General features: G+C 42.6%; 1 protein-coding gene across 1 annotated transcript; it reads right to left on the bottom strand.

Moving 5' to 3' along the window:
• Positions 1–1,891: 1,891 nt before the first annotated feature.
• Positions 1,892–19,390, bottom strand: LOC128738622 (organic cation transporter protein). Its single transcript, XM_053833913.1, has 7 exons — positions 18,566–19,390; positions 4,123–4,284; positions 3,615–4,060; positions 3,394–3,562; positions 3,024–3,322; positions 2,415–2,956; positions 1,892–2,243 (listed from the first exon to the last, which is right to left on the bottom strand). Exons 1-6 carry the CDS (start codon positions 18,769–18,771, stop codon positions 2,427–2,429), a joined length of 1,812 nt encoding a protein of 603 aa, XP_053689888.1. The 5' UTR covers positions 18,772–19,390; the 3' UTR covers positions 1,892–2,243; positions 2,415–2,426.
• Positions 19,391–20,897: the final 1,507 nt, after the last annotated feature.

Raw genomic sequence — 20,897 nt, 5'->3', positions numbered from 1 at the left:
TCTCACAGTCACCTCACCCCACCTTACTTCTCTCACCCGACCTATTCTCACAGTCACCCTCACCTCACCTTACAGGCCCCATTTGAATTGTACAGTCACCCAGGTGAGCGGAGTCACCTAGGTGACTCTGAGAATCGCAAATTGTGCTCTCAACTAAAAAATTTAGGTGAGGTGACTGTGAGAATAGGGCCCTTCGTTCTTAATGCCGAGATCCATGCAGGGCTGCCATACCTAAGTATTGACGTGGTTACACTGGCCAGCAGCCGCCTCCTGCTACTATTTATCGCCGAATTGTTCGGCAAGATACTTATTTGCGCTGTGATTGGTTTTTGCTGCCTTCTGACAGGCATAATCTACGTGACTATTGAAATTTGGTCGGTCGTCGATGATCATGCCCAGATGCTTCACGTCAAGCCTAGATCTTTGCCTGCTGCCAGGGATGATTCCTCCTCAGAGGAAAAGAGAAGAGAAAAATTCAAACTGTGCTGAATCTTGAACGCGGTTTATTCTTCTCCGTTTTTATTTAGACTTTTCTCTTTCTTGTTTAACGCGGTTGTATGAGCAACCGCACATTGCGCTACTCATTGAGGAGCAACAGAATGTTAATACACTTTGAACACGTTGATGCGATGCGCTGACGTATGACAACTACGGGTAGTTTCAACATGGGTAGTGCATTGAGAAAAAACGACGATTGTAAATAGCGGTCATTGCCATCAGAAAAATATTAATCCATTAATGCAGTTGAATCATGATTCTTACATTTAGTATATTCAGTTGAGTTTGGCTGCCCGTGAACGCAACTGCATCATATGGTTAGGCATGCCACAACGGAAACAGTGCGAAAAATGTTATTTAGATATGGCAACATTGGAATTCCCATGCATTTGCTTCTTGACGCGCACATACTGGAAAGTCCCATTATAAACAAAGGTAATTCTCCGCTAAGATTCAAAATTTACCGACTTTTGATTGCCTTGACGCCTCTGAGTCTATAGTCTCTGTACGCGCACCAGTTGTTTCGTTTTCACGCTTACTGCTGTAGCTACCGAGAGCAAAACCGAAAGTTTCTCATTTAAAGAGCGCAATACGAAGTTTTTTCTGCGCGTCAGTTTTTCTGTTTATGTTTAGTCTGTTTCTTCTTGTGTGGATTTATTTCTCATTTCTGACAGCAGTTCTGCTCATTGTGTTTAAAAAAAGTGGCACTTTTTGCACAATGAGTGAGGAAATAACAAGCCTGCCTGCTGCACTGCCTTTCGGTTGCTAATCACTACCACCTCTGTTTTATGATGACCTATTGCCAGCCTATTCTCTCCCATCCAATCTTCCATCATATGTATGGATTTCAAGGCGAGTACCTCCACCTCTTCCCTTGATTCGCCAGTTACTATCATCAGCAAAGCCGACAATCTTCACACTCCTGGGGAGGTTCAGCTTCAATACTCCAACGTACATCGCTTTCCATAGCGTCGGACCAAGGATAGAGCCCTGAGGAACGCCCGCCATGATTGTTGGCATTCCCTGTCTAACCAATCATTTCGTGCACTCGAAGTTTTCACACCTAGCATCGCGGTTGCGGCCTCGTTGACGGCCAAGCGCATCATACTCCATCCGTTTTTCAATGTCGAAGCATCTAGCTCCACAGAGGAAGGTAGTACTTCATCCAGTACGCGCGTAGTTTTCGGCAATTGGCGGGTTGTTTAATTGCTGAATGTTTAACCGAGAAGGGCGGCTTTGTCGCGAGGTATAAACCGTCGATAGTTTTGAGCGCACATGTACTGCTACTAGGTAATGATAGGTAATGTAGGGAGCGTACTAGTTAGTAGCATAAAATAAATACTTGAAACAATTGTTTACTTTCAATTTACTTTTATTACAATAAAAACCATTCGCAGGCAAATGTATTTCTTAAGTTTGGTTCTGATATGTAATTTTCGACAGAAAATTAGGAAAGGGCTGCAATTATGCAACGTTCCACGAGCACGGCAGCAATTCCTTGCAGTATGGTTCGATGCATGCTGGGACCGGTTTGTGACCCTTGCGAGAGCGGATTGTGGAATGTTGTGCGCGATTGGATAAATCTTATAGAATGGCTACATCTAGTTGAGTACATGTAAATAGAACTAGCTTAACTTGACAGGGAGATTCCGGTCTTTTTCTAATGTGCCAACGGCGATGGTCCACACCGTCGTGGGGACACGTGCGTACACGCTTTCCTGAATCTGCTGCACCGACGTTGGAATCTATTGTGATACAAACAAAATAAGGGTCATGTTAGAATGATTTGTCGATGGAAGTAATGTAACGAATTTCTACAGTGGTCCCCGGAATAAGGCGGAGGGTGGTGGGGTACGCCCACGGCGATTTCTATATCATATTTCAGAAACCATAATTTTTACCTCAGTCCAGCCTACCTCAACTTAATATTACTGCTTCATAGGTTCCTTATCTCCCGTTGCATCGGTTTCCTGCTTTGCGTGATCTTTCAGCGCCGCATCTCTAGTTTCCGGATGCAATAAGGTGCAGGCGCCGGCAACCAGCACCGCAAAACCACATATGGTCGTCGGAATCCACCAGGCTAGCTGACCGAGTAGATCCACTATATAGGGGGCAGCGATCGAACCGACGTGGGCCATCGTCGAACAGATGCCAAGAGCGGTGTTGCGAATTTCCGTTGGAAACAGCTCGGCGGTATGCAGGGTTACCACTGCATATACCGCCGTAATTCCTAACCTTCCTAGCATAGCTAACGTAACTATCACTGTGGTGCTTTCCCTGGGCACCGCTAAAACCACCAACAGACAAATGCCAGCATACAGGAAAAAGCAAAATGAAGTGCTTTTGCGACCAAAATAGGCCAACACTATCATCGATATAATATAAGCTACAATATCAACGGAGCCAGTGGTAGCAACGTACACATTCCTGTTGGCGGCGAAGTTATCTGCATTAAGCGCTAGAAAAGTAAAAGATTATTTTGTATGACGCGATTACAAGATTAGCGGTAAGCATCAATACCATACCTGTCACGTAGTAGCAGAGTGATGTTACGCACCACGTAAAGTGACAAATCAAAGCACGACGGCAGAGCTTTGGTGTTCCGTACAGCTTTGTAAACTCACTGAATGTCTGCCTGATGCGTACACCTAGAGGTACTTTGGGTGCATCTACATTTTTAGCAGCAGCTGCCGACACCTCTTCTGGGCTTAACTCTCTATCACTATCACAGAGCTCTTGAGGAGCTTTGCGACCAAAGACCATACGATAAGCGCGACGCTCACGACCTTTGCTCAACAGCCACCGGGGTGATTCCACTAGGAAACTGAAAGGTGATTGATATAAATTAATAAATTAAACACGTAGGGGGGAAATAATTGTGTTTTAACTACTTACTAAAGATGGATAACTAATAAGAATGATGGAATGGTTAAAGCTAAAGACAAATCACGCCATGGATCTATGTAGTAAGCTGCCAACGCAAGGATTAGCATTCCAATCGGGTAGGAGAAATTGAAAGCGATGCTCATCCACGAGCGGTGCCGAACGCCAATGTTCTCCGTCACTAGAATTGAAAATACCTAAATTGGTGTCAACCAAACGACGCAAACACTCACATAGTGCAAATGCCGGATAGAAAACTCCGGAAGCCGATGACCCCAATCCGATTCGACCGACTAGCAGTAATATGTAGTAAGGCGAAAATGTTGTAAGTAGGCTGGAGACCACGTACAGCAGAGCGGCCACCGTAAAACTACTTTTTCGTCCGTACTTGTCCGAGAGAACACCGAAGGTAGAAGCCCCGAAGAACTTGCCAACCGATAAAGCAACCTGCACAGTAGATCGGAGGGCGGTCCGCTCGCAGATCAGATCCCACTCGGGGACGATTGACGCGCCCGGTCGTTGTTCGTAATGCATTTCAAAACCAGGGGTCCCAAGACACGAGACCTGATCCGGCCGCTCTTGCCCGGACACGTAAGCGACCGCATCTAGGTAGTTCATCTCCGCCAGAAGACCGTAGTCCCAGTTTAGGACTGCACACGTTCCATTCTTGGTCACTCCACTGCAAATAGGGAAAACGGTTAGGTGAAATCATTGTGCAATAATGACTGCAGTTGTACTTACCCGGTTGTGGAAATGTTCCGAATCTCGTCGTGTGTCCAGCCTTTCTGCAAAAGGCTCGGAATTACGCAGTAATAGTTCTCCGGCATTTTGCCCAGAAATACGTATGACGAAACGTGGAAACCATTGAGGATGTTCGGCGTGAGGCACAGTATGAAGAGTGTCCTGGGGGAAAAAGTGTGCCTGTTAGACAATTTGTTGATGAAATGACATTATTTGCTGTTGCAATATCCATGCGAACCTGAACAAAAAAAGAAATCTAATTTAACTTTGAAAATGCTGACAGCAACCCACTGCTTATTATCAGCGTCAGCGAAACGACCGACAAGAATGGAAGCTGCCAGTGGAACCTGCATCACGTCAATCAGCATAAAAAGTTGACGGTCTACTAATCGATATCAGTACGCAGGTGATTGTGCACTTTAAAGAGTGACAGTGCATTGTGATATAAGAAGAAATCAAAAATTTGATTTTATTGATACTGTCAAGTTCTGCTATTTAAGTGGAAACATTTTTTTCAGGGTAAAGCATATTTCTTTGATTTGGTCAAATAATTTGGTTTCTTGAGAAGATCTAAAATAAAAGGGAGGCTTCATAAAAAACCTTTTTCCAAAAGTTCATATATTTGGGTCTTTCGTTGGCGCAACCAGTAGTTACTTGAATCTATTGTGATGTAGCCCGATTGCATTTCTTTTGCTATAATCACTTTTGAGTGAGCTAAAAATAGAACTTGAAACATTACGCAGATCGTTTATCAAGAAAGGCGAAAAAGCGTCTTCTGAGCTTTTTCCAGCTATTCAAGTAAGTGTACACGAAGCGTCTAACGATGCGTCCGTTCATGATTGCGGAAGCAAATACGTTTATTATAGTCTGGGTAGCTAATTCCTTTTCTTAAGGCTGTAAAATTTTACAACTTTTATGCCAATTCAGGTGCTTGCCAGCTCGTTCACTACCATGTAATATCGAAATACGTTTACAATCTGTTGGACAATAGTTTCATGTTAGCATTCCTGTTAATAGGTATATGTTGGTTAAGATGATAATGATAAGTATGAAAAAACTTTCGAATCTCGAAACAAGCTACTTAAATTGTACGTTCTCCGCTACACAAAATAAATGCAAACGATACACACTTCGACAAAATCTTATAATATTACGTCTTCTGACATGCACATAAGTTGAACATCGCAAATCATATACAATTATGTATTACACTAGAATCTCAAAAATTCAAAATTCGAATTACCGTCCTCTTTTTACGACCGATTATTTTACGTCCTCCCAATAGCGGACGTAAAACGAGATTTGACTGTATTGCACTTATAGGCTTATTTATTACGTTTGGCTTGATGTAAAAATATATCTTTAAAAACAGTTTAGGCTATTTATTTACGTTCTATTAAATGAAAAAATATATTGGATTACAGTTTGGGTCAAATGTGAGATTCATTTTTTCGTTCTCTGTAGGACAAATACAAAAATTTCTGTTGAAATATATTTTTAGTAATATTATGTTTGACGGGTTAGATAGGCACGTAGTGGGTAGTAAAAGAATCCTTAATAAACAATTGTAGTTACTTAATCAGCTAATCTACATCACGCAATAAGACCAATACAAAATGTATATAAATCCATAAAACATTTACACACTTTGTGCCGCTTTTATTTCTCTCGTGGCACTAGCACGAGCCTACCGTATCGTTCGACAGTCAAATTATCTGGCAATGTCTATGACGGGATTACCAGTCTGATGATACCTGCTGATAGACTGTTACGTTAAGTATAGATGTATTTGCAAGTAGCTCGCATATCTATTTATATTTTTGCGTGTCCTCTTGACGGGTAGAAATTGATAAATTTTGTACCTTTGATTAATTCTATACAATTTGTGGATAAGTAAAATCTACAAAAGGAGAATACTTAAAACCATTTTAACTGGTTTAAACTGTACTTACAAAGTATGAATGGCTGTCGGTGTACAATATGTACACTATTTATACAAGATATTTTTTCTCAAAAACATATCAGACTTTTTTGAATCGTCATTCACGGTGCTTCGTGTGAACTAATCCGTTCTCTGCGAAACAGTCCATCATAACAGGCGTCGCCCATGACATGAAAGGCACTTTTGCGGTGATTCGGCGTACTCTGAAGATTCTACAATGTAAGTTACATACCTAGTTGCAGTTGTCAATCTTGCATAAATTGAACGCTTAGTGTATAATAGTTTCAAGCGAAGGTAGAACCAAGGTAATGTGCATCGGACGATTAAAATGCAGGTTATCGTTCGTTTAAATGATGCACATCGGCCACGTGAATGTGCTAAGCCATCGGCGTCGAATGCTACTCGGTACTGAATTAATTGTTCTTGAACGTGCAGGCAGAAATTTACGTCGTAATTGTTATCGTTCTTAACACGTAAGGTTTTGCGGTAATATAGCTGAAATACTTTTACTAAACTATTATTTGAATGTATTACCCATCTTGGCATCTCTATATCAAGCTGCTGTATGACAGCGGGAGCATGCTCTGGGCTTTAAATTTGACAGCGGACCTAAATCACGCTGCTGGCTGCCGAGTGAACATAGCGATGAAATAGTATATTAAAACCTGATTGCTTGCAAATGGGGTGGAATTTATATAGATACTAGCTGTAGCCCGCGTGCGTCAACGGAGATAACCGGATTGTATGATCAAAATGTACCTCTAACGCTATGTAGTTCAATAAAATGCAACTACGTTACTGATGCTTGTCTTGACTGCAATCTGGCATAGTTGGCTGAACGTCCGCTTAATACGATTCTTGAAAATTTGACATCCTGTCAGGGGCCTGGGTTGGTTACAGCCGAAATAAGACGCTTACGGTATTAGATAAACTTGTAAACGGCTGAATAATGCGTACTGTCGGTGCCTTGTGCACGTGTAGGCATAAAATAAATCCTACAGTGGTTCATAGCCTCTTATGCAGCAACTCCTATTCCTATCTCCTCGTGGTACCAGCCGGGATACGAGCAACTTTGGTGGAGATCGGGTAACCAACCCCGGTGGAAGCCAAGGTCGTATGCTGACAGGAAAGGAGGGCTGTTTCTAGCTTTGTTGGTGTAGCAGGCTTTCAAGCCGTCACCACGAACAATACGAAAAAAAACCAACGTGGAACTAGAGGCATACGGAGTACCACAAGATCGGTCTCGATGATCACATGACAGCGGGCATGGTCTAATTCCACAAAAGGCCGGTCATCGACTTATCCCGGAAGTATCCGGGTGGGTCAACAGGCACCACGGCGAAGTCATAACTTCCACCTGACACAAATTTTGTCAGGGCATGGTTGTTTTAGACAGTATCTGCACAAGTTTGGGCATGCGGAGTTCCCCGCGTGTCCTGAATGCGTGGACGTTGAGGAAACTGCAGAACATGCTTTCTTCATATGCCCTCGTTTCGCAGGCGTGAGAAGCAACATGATGGCAGTGAGCGGACAGGACACTACTCCGGATAACTTAGTCCAACGGATGTGTTCTAGCTCGGACGTCTGGGGAGCGGTCAATGCGGCTGCTACCCAGATCGTACTTGGGCTACAAAACCGCTGGAAAGCCGATCAACGGCGAATAAACAGCCTAACTACCAAAGTCCGGTAGTTATCTAAGAGTGTGCGTTAAGCACAATAGCCCTTCCCTGAAGTAATACCGATAAGGTGGTGCCAGGGGGGATTGAGGCTGGAGACTCGACTAGGGTTTTAGTGGGTCTGGATCCTGACGCCCCAGTAGGGGGGTCGGGATACCAACCCCACTCCCTGAGTTGTCTTCTCAGGTGTCTGATAACAGATTTCCCTACTCGTTAAAATAAAAAAAAACACGAAAAATACTAAAGCACGGAAGGAAGAACACGGAAATTCGCACTGGAACAATCGGAATAGACCCACGTGACGAAAAAGGACTATGGATTGGAAACTCGGGACGTGGAACTGCCGATCTCCCAACTTCCAAGGCAGCACTCGAGTGCTCTCCGGTGTATTGAAGAGCCGCAAGTTCGACGCAGCGCAGCGCTGCAGGAGGTATGCTGGAAGAGCTCAACGGTACGTACGTTCAGAGATGGACATACCATCTACCAGAGCTGTAGCAACACACACGAGCTGGGTACAGCTTTCATAGTGATGGGCGAGATGCGGAAAACGGGTGATTGGGTGGTGGCCAATCAATTCTCGAATGTGCAGGTTGAGAAAGGGCCGATTCTTCAATATAAGCATCATCAACGTGCACAGTCCTCACCTCAGAAGTACCAATGACGACAAGGATGAATTCTACGCGCAGTTGGAGAGTGAATATGACCGCTGCCCAAAACAGGATATCAAGATGGTCATCGGGGATATCAATGCTCAGGTCGGCCAGGAGGAGGAATACAAACCGATGATTGGAAGGTTCAGTGCACACCAGCGGACCAATGAAATGGGCCTAAGACTTATCGACTTTGCCGCCTCCAAGAATATGGCCGTACGTAGTACCTTTTTCCAGCACAGAATCCATCATAAGTACACCTGGAGGTCACCAAATCAGACAGAATCACAGATCGACCACGTTTTGATCGACAGTCGGCACTTCTCAGACATTATCGACGTGAGATCCTATCGAAGCGCTAACGTTGACTCGGACCACTACCTAGTGATGGTTAAGATGCGCCCAAGACTCTCCGTTGTGAACAACATTCGGTACCGACGCCAGCCTCGGTTAGTTCTCGCGCGGCTGAAGCAGCCAGACGTCGCCGCAAACTACGCGCATTCACTCGAAGCTGCGCTGCCGGAAGAGGACGAGCTGGACGAAGCCCCTCTCGAGGACTGTTGGAACACTATCAAAACAACCATCAGCAGTGTAGCGGAGAGCTCCATCGGGCATGTGGCCCGGAATCAGCGGAACGATTGACGATGAATGTAGGAGGGTGATGGATGAGGAGAACGCTGCGCGGGCGGCCAAGATGCGCAGTGCCACACGTCAGAACGTAGAAAGACACAAACAGAAGAAGATGCAGCGAAACGAAATCTTTCGGGAGAAAAAGCGCAACCTGGAAGAGCAGGAATATGCAGAGTTGGAGCGGCTGCATCGTTCTCAGGAAACGCGGAAGTTCTACCAGAGACTGAACGGATCCCGCAAAGGCTTTGTGCCGCGAGCCGAAATGTGTCGGGATAAGACTGGCAAAATTCTGACGGACGATCGTGAGGTGACGGATAGGTGGAAGCAGCACTTCGACGAATACCTGAATGGCGCCCAGGCGGAAAACCATGGCGGCGGGGAAAGCGATTTCGGTGCAGCAAACGGGGAAGAGGTGCCAGCCCCAACGATAGGCGAAGTTAAGGAGGCCATCATGCAGCTAAAGAACAACAAGTCAGCTGGAAAAGATGGCATCGGAGCGGAACTTATTAAAATGGGACCAGAAAAGCTGGTCGTTTGTATGCACCGACTAATTAGTAGAATTTGGGATTCGGAACAGCTACCGGACGAGTGGAAACATGGGGTTATCTGCCCGATCTATAAAAAGGGCGACAAGTTGGACTGTGAGAACTATCGAGCTATACTATGCCGCCTATAAAGTGCCAAATTATTTTCCGCCGACTATCACGGATTGCGAACAGATTTGTGGGAACTTATCAAGCCGGCTTCGTGGAAGGTCGGTCTACAACGGATCAAATATTTACACTGCGGCAAATCCTCCAAAAGGGCCGTGAATACAGAGTTCTCGCGCATCATTTGTTCGTTGAGTTCAAAGCTGCATATGATACCATCGACCGGAAAGAGCTATGGAAAATCATAGACGAGAACAGCTTCCCCAGGAAGCTCATCAAACTGGTTAAATCTACGATGAATGGTACACAGTGCTGTGTTCGGATTTCGGGTGGATTGTCAAGTTCATTCGAATCACACAGAGGGCTTCGTCAAGGTGATGGTCTTTCATGCCTGCTGTCCAACATAGCGCCACAAGGTGTTATGTTATTGGCAGAACATTTGTGGCGGTGGCTGAACAGTACACCAGACTAAAGCGCGAAGCAGAAAAGATTGGGTTAAAGGTAAATACGTCTAAAACAAAGTACATGCTGGCTAGCGGAACTGAGGCCGAACGACACCACTTGAGCAGTAGTATATTGATCGATGGCGATGAGTTTGAGGTAGTCGATGAATTTGTCTACCTTGGCTCACTGGTAACGGCGGACAATGAAACCAGCCGTGAGATTCGGAGTCGTATTATCAGCGGAAGTCGTGCTTACTATGGGCTCCATAAGCAATTGCGCTCGAGCAGACTAAGTCTCCGTACAAAGTGTACCCTGTACAAGACGCTTATTAGACCGGTTGTTCTCTACGGGCATGAAACATGGACAATGCTCGAGGAGGACCTGCGAGTGCTCGGGATTTTCGAACGACGAGTGCTAAGAACGATCTTCGGCGGCGTACAGGAGAACGGAGTATGGAGGCGGAGAATGAACCATGAACTCGCACAGCACTATGGCGAACCCAGTATCCAGAAGGTGGCTAAAGTTTGACGGATACGATGGGCAGGGCATGTTGCAAGAATGCCGGACAACTACCCTGCAAAGATGGTGTTCACCTCAAATCCGGTAGAAACAAGACGACCAGGAGCGCAGCGAGCAAGATGGTTAGACCAGGTGGATCGAGATCTGGCGGAGAGTACTCGGTGTCCGAGGAATTGCAGAGCGGTAGCCCTCAACCGAGTTACATGGAGAATTTTTGTTCAACAGGCTTTGTCTAAGGACGGCAAGCCATCTAAGTAAGTAGGTAAGTAACGATATTAGATAGGTATTAGTTGAAAGCCCGGTTTTATTTGGGCTTCCGAATTGGCCTGACCTTAATGATGGTGATTATCAGTATTGCTAAAAATAAATGTCATGTTGAAAGTCGAGTTGATAAGCCGATTTGGTAGACGCTACCGAACAATCGGTTATGATGGGATGCGAAAAAATAAATATTCGTGACCTTTGGACAGCTTGGTCATCGGGGCATCATTATAGGGGCAGTGCGGGTAAGACCCTAGATCCCTAGAGTTTGACTAGAAACCATTAATTAATTGTGTTATTAAACGCTGAACATGTTAGTATTCATTACATCAGATATTTTAAAACAGATGCCACTGTAAATCGTCAAATGTTAAAATAATAAACAAAACAAACGCGATTGCAGTCGGTACGCAGCCCAATGAAAGGCCCTCATACACATGCGTTGGTAGGAAATGAACAAAATATTGGCGGGTCATTAGGGTCGTGCGCCGAACCCTAAATTTTTCTTTGTTGGTTAGTGGTACTCACACACAGCCGAGCCTGTTGGCCAAGCATGAGTTCACCAACATTTTCGATCAACGTGTTCACATGGTCGTACGTAATGGGCGTAGCGACGGAGGTCGGGGAGGACGGGGTTCAAACAGCTTGTACTGCGCCAAATGTAATCCGTAAGGGCGCATATGTCCTCTGTGAGCACGGTCTATCGGTCTAATAGGGGAATTGTACATTGTCAGATTCATACGGCGTTTTTGACTGTAATATCAAAGCCACCTGCGTAGCCAAGAAGTTTGCTACCTTTACTGAAAATCAAACCTCTCGTTTCGATATCTGCTGGTCGGATCACTTCATGAGTGATAATGCAGGATAAGTTGTCAGTAGCACCCTTGCTGCGTTTCGAAAAGTCTCGATTCTATGGACTCTAACAGCCTCTCCCAGCCGAGATTCGAATATACAACGTGCCTCAATGCCAACTGGGAGGTCAAAATTTTACCGTTTATCTTCCATTATTTCAATTTGATTTTTTTTTTGTCTAATGAAGAACACTCACAACCAAAATAGCTTTTAACTGTAAATAGTTCGCCATTTGCTGAATAAACTCCTTACGGTTAGGCTGTCATATTATTTTTGTAACCCCCCCAAGGAACATTTCTGGCAACGCCTGTGTCATACGTATATGGGGGCCTTAACTTTTCGCGAGTGAGTTTTAGGGTGACGCCAGAGTGGTAGCGACCTGCAACACGACGGGACTTTTTTTGCTGTAGTTATACGCGCAGCCTTTTTTCGCTCGAAGCAGGACAGTGCATTTAGCAACATGGGAGCGAAGTCGCGTCGCATCGCAGTCGCTCTTGCTCTGTACGGGGCCTTAAGCTTCAATTCTCAGAAGAAGTTTCAAACTAAGTTTCGCCTAAGGACACAGAATTCTCTTTGGCCCTTTAGACAGGCGTAACGGGTGACAATTAACCCTCTAACGGGCAACACCGTAAAAACGATGCGATCAAGCTAATGGCTATTTTATCATAAAAATAAACACAAAAAAACCTTAAGTTCTGATTTTCATGCAAAAATAATTATCTGGAGGAGCGCCAGGTAAGAAAAAGTGCAATTTCTCTTCTTCTTTTTTCATGTCTAACGCTCTGCCCAGATATTTTTTCAATTCAGATATATTACAAAATTAAAATAATGCATGAAATTTACTCATAGAATTTTTTTAGGTCAATCATTTTGCTCTAGATGTCCTTTTCCTTCAAAAGTAAAAAAGGGACCATTCGCGCATTAATTATTTCCCGAATTTTTCGGAATTTTTGTTTTTGAAAGATGATAACTTTTGAATGCATGGTCAGAATGTTATGATATTAGTATCAAAATGTTAAGAAATCTGTTCTGAACACAATTTGCGTATTGCCAATTAAAAACAAGTTTTGTATACGGCTCTGGAGCTCCAAAAGCGAAGGCCGTCTATAGACGGTCTTACCCGTTAGAGAGTTAAAATTTTGGAATTTATTTCTCAAGCTGTCAAAAAAAGACAAAGATATTTGAACAAGATCTGATTTACTGACATCAAAGACATATTGTCCATTGTTTAAAAAAAGTGAACATTTGAAAACGGTCCGTAATCGGTTCTTCGGCGAAGCTTCCGTTTGATGTCGGAATAGGAGCGTTCTACGCCCGTCATGCCAAGTTTGCGAATGCATCTCTTGATTCAACTGTTTGCATTTCGTGTAAGTAAGGTATGCCAAGAAGTTGTTTTATCCCGAAGAAATCTTTGATTGGACGACACTGAGGCAGATTTGTCAGCTTGTGGTTTTTGAGTACAAATGGGATCGAACGGGTATTCAGGAAGGATTGTGCTTTTTTGGCGTAATGCGATAAAGCTTTCATTCCTCCATTTATAATTCCACTGGAACTACCAAGTTTCCTGCCAGCTGTCATTCGTAATCAAAACAGAACTGTTTTCAGTTCGTAGTTTTCAATAAACAACACACCAGCATAATCGGAGTCGTACATACCATAATAAGAATGTATTTCCCTAATCGTCCGACTCAATAGCCTAATCGTGTGATTAAAGAACAGTTATTTTTAGAATGAACTGAAGCTTCCGTTGCTTGATTGAATTAACGACCCTGTTGCTATTACCGAAGAGTGAACAAGCATTAATATTAGTCAACACACACACGCACACACACACTTTTTCTGGCCTTCATTTGAACACCAATTGTGCTAAAAATTGCTAACCATAATAGAGTCAACATTGGAAATTGCTCAGAAATTATAAACACGTTCACAAACAAATCAGCATGGAGGCTTGTTTGGATTAACCAGATTAGTTATACGCCATTATACATTATTGTGTTTTATTTTGCCGTTTGCTGTTAGGCTGACCCGTTTTCGTTTTTTAGAGGTATTTACAATTTCAGTACACTTGCAATGTGTTAAGCCACGTAGACAGAAAATCTCAGATTCATGGCCAGAAAAATTCTGGACAGATTCTCGACTGCTCAGACATTCATAATTGACTAAAGTTCTTGTGAGCATCGTAGTGAAATACGAAAAAACTTTCCACGATTAAATTTCACTATAAATTGTACAGGCGTTTTTTTTTTCCATGTTGGGTATTTTTATCACTGCGACCATTTGTTTGATCTATTGTGATATATCCCCCATTTTACTATAGCTATGTTGTCAAGATGACGCACCACTATTAGAAGCGACCGTCATTGTTTGACTAATAGCATTTGTCCAGTCCGGTGATACATTTCGGATAAAGTGCACTACCGTACTGGGAATTGTCCTCCAAATATCAAAGGGTTCTAACAGCCCTCTGTCGAAGAACCTTAATCTTTTATTCAAAATTGCCGGACATCGGCATAACAGGTGTTCCGAGTCTTCCTTTTCTATGCCACAGAAGCGACATATATCATCTTGAAGTTTTCCCATTTGCTTCAGATGATAGCGGCTCGGACAATGTCCTGTTATTAGACCAGTATAGATGCTTAGATCTTTCTTTGAAAGCTCCAGTATTTTGCGAGTCATAGAAATGTTTGGAGAGATAAATCGTTTCGACTGCCTAGCATTGAAGGTGTTATTCCAATTTGATTCCACTTTCCTACATTCCCATGCCTTCAGCTCCATTTTTAAAACAGAAGCAGATAGGCCGCAAAAGGGCTCAGGTCCTATAAATTGATGAGAAGATCCGAATCTTGCAAGCGCATCAGCCCTTTCATTTCCATCAATTCCACAGTGACCTGGGACCCAATATAAGTTGACTTGGTTACGGCAAGATAATTTTTGGAGTGATTGAATACATTCCCAGACGTGTTTTGATGTGCATGTCGCCGACTTTGTACAGGCGTTATGCGTACTCTATTTTGGACGTTTACAGTAAAATCAAATAGAAATGTCCAAAATAGAGTATCACGTAACACCAGTCCGAAATATATAAATTATCCTATATTTCCCATATACCTAATCCTAATTTTTGCAACTTTGACGTCAATTGTGCGGAGAAACAATGGACGGAGCATTCTAGCTTAAGCAATGAATGCGAATCGGAATATACCGATTGTTGGAACACGTTGTCGAACAGGGCCTCGTGGTACGACACGGGTCTTAATAAGTCAATCGTTGCATATTCGAAATTCCCTTGTACTCTAACAGCTGATTGCAAAGTCTATCAATCAGCGGGCCAAGCTCAGAACTGCCCATAAATGAAAAAATGGCTAATATGCCACCGACATGAACTAGAGAAAAATGCAATTTTGTTACTTTTGTCTGTAAAAGATGTTTTACGCGGTAATGGCAACCTGTTTAATGTGCATATTGCCCCTCATACACGCCGGAGCTACACCGTTGAGTTCAAACAGCGATAGATGTGGCCAAATTCCCTCCGCCGGACGTTTTTACCGCAGTTGCCAGTTTTTCATTTATAAACACAAGTAGAATTTACAATTCGGGAGCAAATTTGGCTAACGTCCATACGTTATGAATTATTTCGTGTTAGTGAGCCTACAAAATGGCTTTGAACTACCTAAAACGGTACGGAAGCACCAGTGAAGACGAAGTGGACGACGAAACAAGTAATCCGTGCACCCCGGAGAAGTTGCCAACGAAGCGTGTGCTTCCAGCGCTTGAAGCCAGAAGGAAGAAGCAGCTACTCCATGCCGTCATTAATGGAAGCCGCGAATCCTGCCGTCTAGATTGTAAAAAAAGATAAAATGTGAAAAAATAACAAGATTCGATCCAAAAACTTTGCGATTGCTAACCTTACGTCTGAAACCACCACATGACATGATCAGTTTTAATGTGTGATGGAAAATAAGAGCACATCGGTTGCTGCGCATGCGGTTTGAACCCATTATGGATATTAGACAATTTCTCATTTATTTTGGATATTAGCCAAAATTGTTTTACGTCCTGTGCCTCCAAAAATACATTTTTTTACAATCGGCTTCCGTGGGAACATTGGTTGGAGTGTATGCTATCGTGTGATATTATGATCTCAATTTTGGAAAAAATGGCCTATTAGCCAATTTTTCATTTATGGGCAGAGAAGGTGTAGCACCGAGGTTTTGGTTTGTTTTGCTTTTGCCCAGCAGGACAAAATTCAGAATGATTTAAATTTAGAATGGTTCAAATTTCAGACAATTTCAAACTCCGGGTCTTCAGTATGAAATGCTCGTTAGTATAAATAAATAGGCTAATAGGATAAAATAATGTACATAATTTGGCATATTGCTAAAAGTCCCTAAAAAGAAGACCTTACTGAACGCGGGTATTGGCATGACATCCCATTACTCTGCATTACTTTTAAAGTATTCTGCAAGCTGTTCCTTAACCAGATCCTGGATAAGATCGACGCTACTCTCTGGAGACCGTAATCTGGGTTCTACGTTGGCCGATCATGTGGAAACCATGTCATAGCGTTCTAAATCATATTAGAGCGGATCAAGAAATTCCAGGATTCTCTGGAATTGATGTTTATTGACTTTGAAAAAGCGTTTGACCGATCCAACAACGACAACATCTGGGACGCAGAGGAGTTCTAGATAAGTTAGTCCATCAGATCGAAGCTCGAGGCGTTCTCGCGTCTTATCACCGCTGCTTTTTCTAATCGTTATGGATGAAATACTAGTTGGATAGTAAATCCAATCGAAGATTGCCCTAAAATCCTCTAAGGATGGAACTACTAAATTACCTTGATCTGGCTGACGACATTGACTTGCGCTCCCAAAACCATGCAGAGCAAGCTAGATAACCTCTTCGAGAGCTTCCAGGCAATAGGTTAAGCAATTGAAAACTTTTTAATATTTCGGTAGTTAGACAACGCCCGATGATCATTCCAAGGTTGATATAGCCACACATATCAGGAAGGCCTGGGGGCCTTTGCAGGTCCGCGAAACATTTGGCGCTCATATCAAATTTCCAACGCCATATTTATTAGGTGATGCCTGGGATATCTCATTCATGCCTGGTAGTTGGCGACAGTTGGATATCCAATAAGGAACTCCGTCGTCGAAGTCACCCATGGCCAATAGCAACAGGAATCCGAAAACGTAAGTGGAAGTTGTTCGAACACACCTTGACACTTGACTGTATTTCGTAAGGATAACAAAGCAGAGGCAGATCCAGAGTTGCCCAGAGGCTCATGGGGACGCAGTTTAGCCAACGATATCTGGGCTGTTGATCAGAGTCTGTCCTAGCGACAAGTAAAAGTAGTAAAATCTGTGATTTCATCCTTTTGTTCTGCAATATCGGCGGACATGGATCAATAATTAACTAAGCTTATTCAAGCAGATTATACTTTCTGTAAAAGAATATTTAAAATTTTATTTCAGTGACTAAACAGGTTCAAATCGTACTATCGGATTCTTTAGACACACTATGGCTGAAGCATCCACCCAATGGTTTCATCCGTCACTGTACAGCTCTGCTGGCAAATATCAAGGCAAACAACGAACATGCAAAAGTAATAATCAGTCAAGCACAAGCTTCGTTTAATGCTGTAGTTTTGATAGCAGTCTGGATTCACAAATTCATTTTCAACGATTTATGATGTTTGCGGCCTTCACTGATTATTTGAATATGTTCAACAATAGCTTGTACATCCCACTAATTGCATCGGTGATATTGGATCCCTGGCTATTCTATACATTATACGTAAACAACTCCGAGCTTGTCAAGAATTCACGATTTGTTTTTCATGGTAAAAGATTGTACACACAACTTCTGCATTGAGTTTACAATCAAACTGCACGATTAGGTTCGGCTGTAATCTTTCTTCGACATTCCTTTCCGCCACATTGAGAAGAAATGCAGCAAATGTAGGAAGAAAGAAATGAAACTGGGTAGAACGTATAATTAAACCACGACCTTGGACACTAACACTGGCACAAGGCAGACAGTCTAGACTCGAGACCGTCAAACCGAGTCCGGGTCCGGAGTACCCGCACACCGCCATGTTTTGTAGCCGTGCGCGCGCGGTTTGTTAACATGAATCACTTATTTCGAAAGTGAAAGTATTTTCGTTTTTTGAGGAATAAACATTGATGGTTTGATCTAAACTAAAACAAGTCATTCTAGTTATATCGAATTGGAAAAGTTTCTATTTATTTCACAAAATTGAATAAATTTAGCATCTGCTTCACACACCGCTAAAGGTAATTATAAATATATAATAGCGGTCGTACGCCGAAAATATATTCGTTAAGTTTTCGACACATTCCTTGTAAATTTATTTTTAAATTATGTTCCTATCAGTCGGCTTGTTGCCACACGATTCTAAAGCTATCTACCTGGTAACAGCAATGAGTAACTAGTAATTGAAACAAATAAAAACATGAGTGGTAACCGAAATTGTAGAAATAAAAGTAAAAGTAGGTATGTTACTGGTTCGGCTTGTTCGAAAAATAATACAATCAATGGGCGGCATACCTTCAGCATAACTGGGTACACTTGATTAACGCGCTTTCACATTTTCAATGATTTTCATTCTAAATATATTCCTCCGTTCTATCTTTTTCTGTTAACTAAACGCAGTCACGATACGCTTCATTTTTTCTCACGTCGCACACGTGTTTCCTACTCTACGATTCAAACGCTACATCAACACTAGCGCTCAGTCTGGTTGATTTAGCATGCAGCGTAGAAACATACCGAACGTCTCACTACACTTACCATAACCAAACACCACGGTCGCCTTTTTTCTCCAATCCATCCAGGACAATTTGCTTCAGATCACCAGGAGACGAACGAACGATAATTTTTCCATTTTCATACCCTTGCTGCTCACTCCCGCCATTAGCCGCAGCTGCAGCTGCTGCTGCCGCCGTTGTCCCATTTTCCACCCGTGACACATCCTTTTCGACTTCTTCCCCGCTCATTTTTACACAATAAATGTAGCGAACTTGCGGCGCCCAACTGTCCACTAGCTAGCTAGAACTGTTGCTATAACGAAAACACAACAGATGATGCTTCTAAATTGTTGATTTGCGTACTATTTTCGTCAGAGATCGGACTCGAGCCAACAGCTTCACATGCAATGCTGGATATGCAGGGCTAATGGCCGAATGTTTATCAATACTAATACTGCTTGGCATTCAGTACAAGCCGATAAGGTTTTGCATATTCAGCTTTTTCAACCAAAAACTTTACGCTTCAGCGGAAACATAAGTGTTTTGCCTTATGCCAGCTAAAGATGAACTGAGCCACTCCCGGATTGCCGAAGGGCTAGACTCCTAGATTTTTCTTATCAACATTGGCATTGCTGTTTGTTGTTGTATTATTTATATTGGTAAACTTATCACCACCGGTCACTACACTACGTATACTCTTCTTTTAATCACCCTGGTTTCGAAAATATTACCAACGCCATATGTTACGAGGTTAATCTATTCGTTGTCCAGTCAATGAAAAAGTTATCAGTGCGATTCAAGTTTTACTTCATATAGTCACTGTTCTGTATTTAATATTCTACCGTATTTCAATCGGACACGCTGTACTTGTCACTTGAAATAGCACGATGAGGCTAGCACGAGTGCTGGTCAACTACTGATTGACAGTGGTCTCTGTTGCCACTCAAGTAAACGAATCTGTTACATTGACTTTTACTATATTTACACTCTCTTGCTCTTTCCGAATGAATGGAGACGCCGTATACACGTTCCGGTTTTAAACTGAGCATGATAGTGATGGCACCGCGCGGTGGCAAAAAAAATTGAACTGCTGCTGGCTTAGAGCGCTGGCGCGCTCTCTCCGTTCCGTTGTGTTCTCTGAAGCGGATGTCTTCCTGTAAAACACGAGAGGACAACCTTTACACTGTGGGCATAAGTTATTAGCAACGGTGCTACTTTCTTTCAGCTTTATTCTTGATTGTAAAGTAGGTATTGGTTACACTTACTTATTCTTACTTAAATAGGTTTATTTCTAATTCCCGTCGTAATAAGTAAAGCCATTCTAATTTTCATCATTTGTTGGATGGATTTAATAAATACTCTTAAAGTTCTTGTGCTGATTTGTCTAAAATACACTTACCTTCCGATCCGTGAACTTTGAAATCACTGAAAAGCGATTATTAAAGCATATTATTGAAATTACGCAACTGACTTGATTTCTAAAATTCGTCGTACCGTTTTAAAATCCGTCCATCAAAATTTTTCATCGGCCGAACTAAAAATCACAACAATGTTTACGAAGCTAACGCGCATGTATTTGTGTAGGACGGCATGACAAATGTTATTCTGCAAAATTTCTGCAGGTCAGGCAAGTTTTCCTGGCTGTAGAATAACAACAATGCCTTGCGTGAGCTATTTTCATTTGTTGAATGACGGCAACTAAAACGATTAGTCGACATTTTCTCCTTCGTCGCACGAAAAAACGTAGGAAATTTGGCTGGTAGGACTTCTTTAATGATAAATAGCATTTAAGTAGATCTCAGCTCACTTTGATTGATCGCGTATGATAGATAACAAACTAAAATATTACGGAATAACTAGTTTTGCATTGTGTGTCATAAAAATGCTGATATTTTAAATAATATGTGTTGGATAGGACGGCCTCCCAGTTGGCCTCGAGGTAAGACGCTGGTCTAATAAGCCAGTCGTCGTATGTTCGAATCTCGGCTGGGAGAGGCTGTTAGAGTCAATAGGATCGTAGCACTGACCCCGCACTGTCCTGTATTCTAATAGCTGGTTGCGAAGTCTGTCGTATAAAAACAGAAGGTCAAATTTCGATAACGGAATTAGCACCCAGGCTTTGCTTTTTTTTTGGATAGGACGGGAATAGGCAATTACGACGAAGCAGCAACATACCCTACTTGAAAAGTATCGGGATTTTCTTGTTCAAATGGTCGCCTCTATTTTACATACCATAGAAATAGAAATTTCGCTTTCATTCTGACGATTCGCTTTTCCGTACCGTCCTTCGGGGCTACTTTAGACATACTGAAATTGTGGAAACTTATAGAACTAGAAACCATTAACAACTAATCTAAACCTATACCTATAAAAAT

The sequence above is a fragment of the Sabethes cyaneus genome, chromosome 1 (genome assembly GCF_943734655.1).
Source record: "Sabethes cyaneus chromosome 1, idSabCyanKW18_F2, whole genome shotgun sequence".
Classification (NCBI taxonomy): domain Eukaryota; kingdom Metazoa; phylum Arthropoda; class Insecta; order Diptera; family Culicidae; genus Sabethes; species Sabethes cyaneus.
The sequence above is the reverse complement of the archived record's forward strand: the minus strand, read 5'-3'. Positions and strand labels throughout refer to the sequence as shown.

Bases quoted from the DNA above. Each gene is read 5' to 3' on its own strand.
- LOC128738622 (XM_053833913.1), bottom strand. From the start codon at position 18,771: ATGAGCGGGGAAGAAGTCGAAAAGGATGTGTCACGGGTGGAAAATGGG. The intron at 4,285-18,565 runs GTAAGTGTAGTG...TTTTTCCCCCAG, and splicing joins GACCGTGGTGTTTGGTTATG to GACACTCTTCATACTGTGCC. The intron at 2,957-3,023 runs GTATGGTATTGA...TTACTTTTCTAG, and splicing joins ACTCTGCTACTACGTGACAG to CGCTTAATGCAGATAACTTC.